Source organism: Citrus clementina, unplaced genomic scaffold (assembly GCF_000493195.1).
Source record: "Citrus clementina cultivar Clemenules unplaced genomic scaffold, Citrus_clementina_v1.0 scaffold_2, whole genome shotgun sequence".
Lineage (NCBI taxonomy): Eukaryota > Viridiplantae > Streptophyta > Magnoliopsida > Sapindales > Rutaceae > Citrus > Citrus x clementina.
In genome coordinates this window covers 5,440,708-5,447,857 of record NW_006262688.1, presented here as the reverse complement: position 1 = coordinate 5,447,857, position 7,150 = coordinate 5,440,708, and the positions used below count along the sequence as shown (strand labels likewise).

At 35.1% G+C, this 7,150-nt stretch overlaps 1 protein-coding gene across 1 annotated transcript; it reads left to right on the top strand.

Moving 5' to 3' along the window:
* Window positions 1-6,042, top strand: LOC18053046 (linoleate 13S-lipoxygenase 2-1, chloroplastic). The gene is made up of 9 exons (XM_006445900.2): window positions 1-415; window positions 1,283-1,554; window positions 2,203-2,440; window positions 2,711-3,040; window positions 3,129-3,214; window positions 3,626-3,736; window positions 3,848-4,149; window positions 4,231-4,497; window positions 4,860-6,042. Exons 1-9 carry the CDS (start codon window positions 88-90, stop codon window positions 5,617-5,619), a joined length of 2,694 nt encoding a protein of 897 aa, XP_006445963.1. The 5' UTR covers window positions 1-87; the 3' UTR covers window positions 5,620-6,042.
* Window positions 6,043-7,150: the final 1,108 nt, after the last annotated feature.

Below are 7,150 nucleotides of genomic sequence, written 5' to 3'. Positions count from 1 at the left end.
ATAAAAATAGTGGATTCTTCTGCACTTCAGCATCACAGAGCTAGCCAAGAAAATTAAGTATCAAGCATATCCTATACTCCTGAAAGAATGTTGAAGCCACAAGTCCATCAGTCTCATCAATCTCTCAAACCCCTAGTTCCATTATCCAAGCCATTTCTCCGGGGAAATTTTCATGCTTTTCGTGCACTTCAGTCAAGTAGTTCAATAAAAAATATACCCAAAATTAGAATTGGGATATCTCCTAGTGTGAATATCAAAGCAATAACAACTTTTACTCAAAAGTCTACCCAAGTTAAGGCTTTTGTCACTATTAAACCCTCTGTTGGTGGTCTTGTCTCAGGTTTTGTAGACGATGTAAAGGATATGTTTGGTAAATCACTCCTGCTGGAGCTTGTTAGCGCTGAGCTTGATCCTAGTAAGGAATTTAAATTATATAAATCAGATCATTACTGTTTTCTTTTCTGGTAAATTTTGAATTATTTTCCTCTTAACTATCTTCAAATTACTCTTTTTTTTAAAAAAAAAAACCTTAATTTATCTCTATTTTTATTCAAAACATAAAGGAAAAATAAGAATGGATGGATTAATTTCTTTTTGTCTTCTTAAAAAAAAAGAGATAAATTGAGATTTTTAAAACTAAAGAGTGTGATTTGAAAATATTTAATTCAAAATGGGGTAATCTAAAATCAATACTATCTTTTATTGTTACACAAAAATTTTTCAATTGTTAGTAGTTTTTATTGCCCTTAACCTCTTGCTCCAACAAGTGAGGACAAACCAACTCAAAGAGACCAAACCAACTATTATTTTCATAAAATAAAGAGGAAAAAGCGATCAAGAACCTCAGGATTTGTAGAAATATACACATAGACCACTTTAGTTTTAAAAATATTACAGACATGTTTTTTGGTCACAATACTTATTTTTGGATAATTACTCTCTTTGACTATGGTTTTATTTAATCTTAAAATAATTTTCAAAAAAGGAGTCTATATGACTTCTTGACTAAGACTGGTTCAGATAGAAGACTGACAATTTCAGCTAAGGAAGAGAAGATCAATTACGTGGTGCTTCATCGGCTAGCAAATAGTCCACTTATACATCTTAGTAAACCTTAAGTTTTTTATGACTTTTCCTTTGAAGTAAACACCGCTAAGAAAATTCGGATATCAATATTTTTTTTGTTGGGAAATAAATTTTTTGCATATTCACTTACCATTTTGTTTGTTCGTTAAAATAATGACTGCAAATACGTATTTTGTCCAAATAAATATATATTCAGAGACGGGAGCAGAGAAGCCCACCATCAAAGGTTTTGCACACAGAGCGGGCGAGGATAAGGACGGACACATAATATACGAGTCAAAATTCGAAGTTCCACCAAGTTTTGGAGAAGTTGGTGCCATATTGGTGGAAAATGAGCACCACAAAGAGATGTATTTGAATGATATTGTTCTGGATGGTCCCCGGAATGGTCCTGTGAACATAACATGTGGTTCATGGGTTCAGTCAAAGCACGTTAACAAACAGAAGAGAATTTTCTTTACAAACAAGGTCAGTTTCGGATCTTATGCTTGCTTTTTATGCACTACAATTTTATAAACAGAGATAAAAAAGCCAAAAAAAAAAATCTTGTCGAAATATATCATTTCTCCCTCATGTTTTAAAACATATCAAAATCTTTTTTAATTCTTGTATAATGGCAACTCAATTCCTTTTCCAATCCGAACACATGTAATAGAATTTGAACAGATCTCTTATTACTACTCAAGAGATTTTACCAACTAAACTAATTGGAACCCACAAATTCATCAAAGTCCCTTTTCCTAATTAAAAAACTGATAACTTATTATTTAGTTGTTGTGTCTTTTACTAATCTCTAAAAAAATTCAATGATCAATGGTAGGTTATTCTAAGTCAGCGGAAAAATAGCAAAAGATAAAAAAAAAAAGAAGTTGAAAGTTAACTGTCTTTCAACGGCATGAGAGTTTTGACGAGTTTTAAAATGGGGATAAAGAAATGATATACTTATTGAAAGGAACTACAGGGGGGTTTTAATTATTTTATCCTTTATTTTTTTATCTCTTTATCAGTCATCCCCCTGTAAATATGTACATATGTGCATAAATATACATGTTATTATTGTCACATTAATCGTATTTTCTCAAATGCTTTTTCTTTTTTTGGGGTGGGGGGACTTAGTCATACTTGCCTTCACAAACCCCTAATGGATTGACGAGGCTAAGAGCTGAAGAACTTCTTAATCTGCGAGGAGACGGACAAGGAGAGCGCAAAACTCATGATAGAATTTACGATTATGACGTGTACAATGATCTCGGAGTCCCTGATTTTTGTTCCGAGTTGGCACGACCGGTGCTTGGTGGCAAAGAGCACCCTTATCCTAGGCGTTGTAGAACTGGACGCCCACCTTGTGAGACAGGTTGAATATGACTTATTTCTCTTTACTCCATTAATTTTCATATAAAATTCAGTCATTTTTTTTTCAAGGTTTGGTAACATGAAACACGAACGAGAAAACTTTGCAACATTTGCATATATTTTATGTCAATCTTTCGGAATCAACATGATGATTACTTGTCACCAATCATTACTAATAAAAAAAGATTAATTACCTCAATCAAGCAATATTTCCCTTTTTCATCTTTCGATCACAATGTAGATCTGAGCCTGTGTACCTTCCCTATTGCAGATCCGGCTTCGGAGTCGAGGACCTTAATCAACTACGTACCAAGAGATGAAGCATTCTCGGAGATAAAGCAACTACAATTTTCAGCCAAGACTCTGTACTCGGTGTTGCATGGATTAGTACCATCATTAGAAACCGCCATTATTGACACTGATCTAGGATTTCCGTACTTCACAACTATAGACAAACTCTTCAACGAAGGAGTTAACGTGCCCATGCCTGAAACGTTCAAAGAAAAAGCATTATGGAGAACAATACTCCCCAGATTGGTGAAGGGAATTGAAGATACAGGCAAAGAAGTTTTGCGGTTTGAGACCCCAGAAACAATGGATAGTAAGGATTGAATTCTCTTTGACTCCTCACATTGTAAGAATATTTTTATAATTTCATATTAAGGTACTATGGACTTTTTGCTTTGCAGGAGATAAATTCTTTTGGTTTAGGGATGAGGAATTTGGTAGGCAGACGCTAGCTGGTCTCAACCCATACAGCATCCGATTAGTCACGGTATGACTAACATGATCATATATACAATAGACAAAAAAATAATATGAAGGGAAAAATATAAAATGTTTTTAAGAGGAAAATATGATTTCTAGACTAGATGGAATGGTGACAAAAACAACAATCAATTAATGTTAGTTTACTCATTTAATCTAATAAAAAAAGGTAAATCGTCACGAGTTTATCCCTGCTTCAATCACCAGCTTTTCATTATTTACTCTTCTGGAAACTAGTTTTCTTTTAGAATGAAAATGACCACAACAGCCCCGTTTTAGCGCTTTTGCAGCCATGCTGCACATTTTTACAATTTTGTTAAACTACTCATGTGAACTATTTATGCTAGTCAACGCACTGCGATAGATTTTGGGTCCTGCAAACAATATATGCTAATATTAGATAAATTAATTCTTGCAGGAATGGCCGTTGAGAAGCACACTTGACCCTGAAATCTATGGTCCACCAGAATCAGCAATTACCAAAGAATTGATTGAAAAAGAAATTGGAGGCATCATGACCGTGGAAGAGGTAAACAAAATATATGGATTGTTGATGAAGAATCACGACCGGCAATAATTTATTTCTCTTTGATATGTCTTTAAACAAAAACTATTAACTAATTTATTTATTTTTATGAAGGCTATAAAACAAAAGAAGTTGTTCATCTTGGATTACCATGACCTGTTACTTCCATATGTGGAAAAAGTGAGAGAGCTTAAAGGCACTACGTTGTATGGATCTCGCACATTATTCTTCTCGTACCCCAGTGGCACATTGAGACCACTAGCCATTGAACTAACTCGGCCTCCAATGGATGGCAAGCCTCAGTGGAAACAAGTATTTACACCAAGTTGGCACTCTACAGAATGTTGGCTTTGGAGGCTAGCCAAAGCTCATGTCCTCGCTCATGATTCTGGCTATCATCAGCTTGTTAGTCATTGGTATACATATTCATTCTATTCTTCCATTACAAGTTGAAGCAATTGAAGGGTAATATCTAACGGTGCTTAACATTTTCATAGGTTAAGAACTCATTGTTGCACAGAACCTTACATAATTGCGACCAATCGGCAACTCAGCGCGATGCATCCAATCAACAGGTTATTGCAACCTCACTTCCGTTACACAATGGAGATCAATGCTTTGGCTCGAGAAGCGCTTGTTAATGCTGGTGGAATCATTGAAAGCACATTCTCTCCTGGCAAATACTCTATGGAACTCAGCTCGGTTGCCTATGACAAGCATTGGCGGTTTGACCATGAAGCACTCCCCAAAGATCTCATTAGCAGGTAAGCACTAACTTTTTTCTTCGCTATATATAAATTCTTTTAGTCCTTGTATTTCAATTAATTACTCAGCTAATCTTGTATTTTTAAAAATTATTCAGAACACCTTAGTTGTTATTTTCATGATAACGACTGTCTTATATACTTAAATTCAAACAAATCTGACATGTAACAAATAAGAAATAAATGAAAATTAAATTAATTTTTAATAAAAATAGATATACAATCAAGATCTTTAGAGAAATTTTTCAAAATACAATATTAATTAAGTAATTGACTCAAACTACAAGAGCTAAAAGATCAATTACCCATTTCTTCTCTTACTGTATAGAGTTATTCCATACAATTTTCACTTTTTCAACTAGGGGAATGGCTGTTGAAGATCCAAGTGCTCCACGCGGCATAAAGCTAACAATTGAAGACTATCCTTTTGCCAAGGATGGCCTCGATCTCTGGGATGCCTTAAAGCAATGGGTTACTGACTTTGTGAATCACTACTATCCTAACCCAAGCAGTGTAGAGTCCGATGAAGAGCTCCGAAGTTGGTGGACTGAAATTCGAACTGTTGGACACGCTGACAAAAAAGATGAACCATGGTGGCCTGTTCTGAAGACCCCTGAAGATTTAATTGACATAATCACAACTATTGCGTGGGTAGCATCTGGTCACCATGCAGCTGTAAACTTTGGCCAATATACATTTGGAGGCTATTTCCCTAACAGGCCTACTGTTGCAAGAACCAAAATGCCTATTGAAGATCCATCAGATGAAGACTGGAAGCTCTTCCTTGAAAAACCTGAAGATGTACTTTTACAATGCTTCCCTTCTCAGATTCAAGCTACTACAGTTATGGCTATTTTGGATACGCTGTCGAGTCATTCTCCTGATGAGGAGTATCTGGGAAAGCAGATGGAGCAAGCATGGGGTGATGATCCAGTTATAAAGGCTGCATTTGAAAGGTTTAGCGGCAGGTTGAAGGAGCTTGAAGGGATTATTGATGAAAGAAACGCGAATGAGAATTTGAAGAATAGAACTGGAGCTGGTATGGTGCCATATGAGCTCATGAAGCCATTTTCGGAGCCTGGCGTAACAGGACAAGGAGTTCCATATAGCATCTCTATCTAGAGTATAGAAGGGTCAATGCAAATGATCGGAACTTCAGCCAATAAGAAAATTTCAAAAAATAAGACGATGTGTGCGTTTAATTTTATGTTGTATGTGATGATGTATGCGTTTAATTTTATGTTGTATGTGAGGCTTAGGAGTGTTGAAAACAATAAACTTGTTTCTCACGAATAATTCATTTAAGTTGAATGAGGTTTTGAGTTGTACATGGCCCTTCATCGTTATGCTCCGCAATCATGGCCCTACAATGTTATGTCCATAAAGCATTTAATTGCGTAAAGATTAGCTTACGCTTTGAATGTCATTAAAGAATTCCTTTAGAGCATGTTTGGTGCTATGATGAAAGCTTGGTGGAACGTGTTAGGTGATGTGTATTGTTATGATTATGTTTGTGTTCTACTCACTATAAATACCTACGCCATTTGTGTTGTATGTATCAAGTCTAAGAAGAAGAAAGCATAAGAAGCAAAACAAAGCTACTGAGAGTGATTTATAAGAATGTGTGAATTGTTCTTGTAATGTTCTTGAGCTTTCTCTAGTATAAATTTATATTTTATTCTTCAAATTCTCCAACAAAGTGGTATCAGAGCTAGTAATCGGTGTTTAAGATAGCAGTTAACATATGAAATTGAAAAGCTTGACGAGAGGAATGCGAGCCATAAAAATTAGCCCCATCTAAGTCCGAACACGCCTACAATCGCCGCCAAAAGTTTGATGTCCCAAAACTAAATTGACTCGCAAAGTCGAACCAATCTAAATTGAGTTGAACCGCACTAAACTAAGCCTAGCCGAGTTATTTTGAGCCTAACTGAGCCAAGTAAGTGAGCTGAGCCGATCGTTAGTCATTGACCAATAGTTGACCACAGTTGATCATTGACCAAAATTTGAATTTTTGGTCCAAGTCCTTCTAGAGGTTTTTCGATGTTTCGAATCCATCTTTGCATTTAGAATCTTCAAATTCTCACTTAATTTATGAATTATGGAAAATGGTGGCATGATGTCATTTTAAGTTCCACAATTGAAGGAAAACAAGTTTGACAGCTAGAGTATCAAAATAAAGACTCTATTAGGTGCGCACAATGTATGGGAAGTCGTGGTGAAATGTTTTACGATATTAAAAAATGAAGCTACTTTAACTACAGTATAAAAGGAGAATTTGAAAGACTTGAAAAAGAAATAGAATAAAGCAAAGTATCTCATCTTAATCATTAAATAAAGATGCTTTTGAAAATATTACTGGAGCAACCTCCTCGAAGAAAGCATGGGAGACTTAGGATGTTGTGCAATTGGCTAGGTTGGATGAAGAAATCTGTTAATGTGCATGAAATATGCTGGGTTTCACGAAATCTGTAAATTAATAATTAAAAAAATGTTATTTTTTAGAGTAATGATATTTAACCCTTTAGATCTTCCTAGTAGTCCTCATTATTTAGTTAATACCACTTATTTCCAAAATTACAGTTATTAATAAATAAACATTTTTTTCTTTCCTTTCACTCTCATCTTCTTTGCATTCACTCGCTTACTCAGG

Excerpts from the sequence above, each read along its gene's own strand:
- LOC18053046 (XM_006445900.2), top strand. The coding sequence starts at position 88 with ATGTTGAAGCCACAAGTCCATCAGTCTCATCAATCTCTCAAACCCCTA. Across the intron at positions 1,555-2,202 it reads GAATTTTCTTTACAAACAAG|TCATACTTGCCTTCACAAAC; the intron begins GTCAGTTTCGGA and ends GGGGGGACTTAG. Across the intron at positions 4,498-4,859 it reads CCCAAAGATCTCATTAGCAG|GGGAATGGCTGTTGAAGATC; the intron begins GTAAGCACTAAC and ends TTTTTCAACTAG.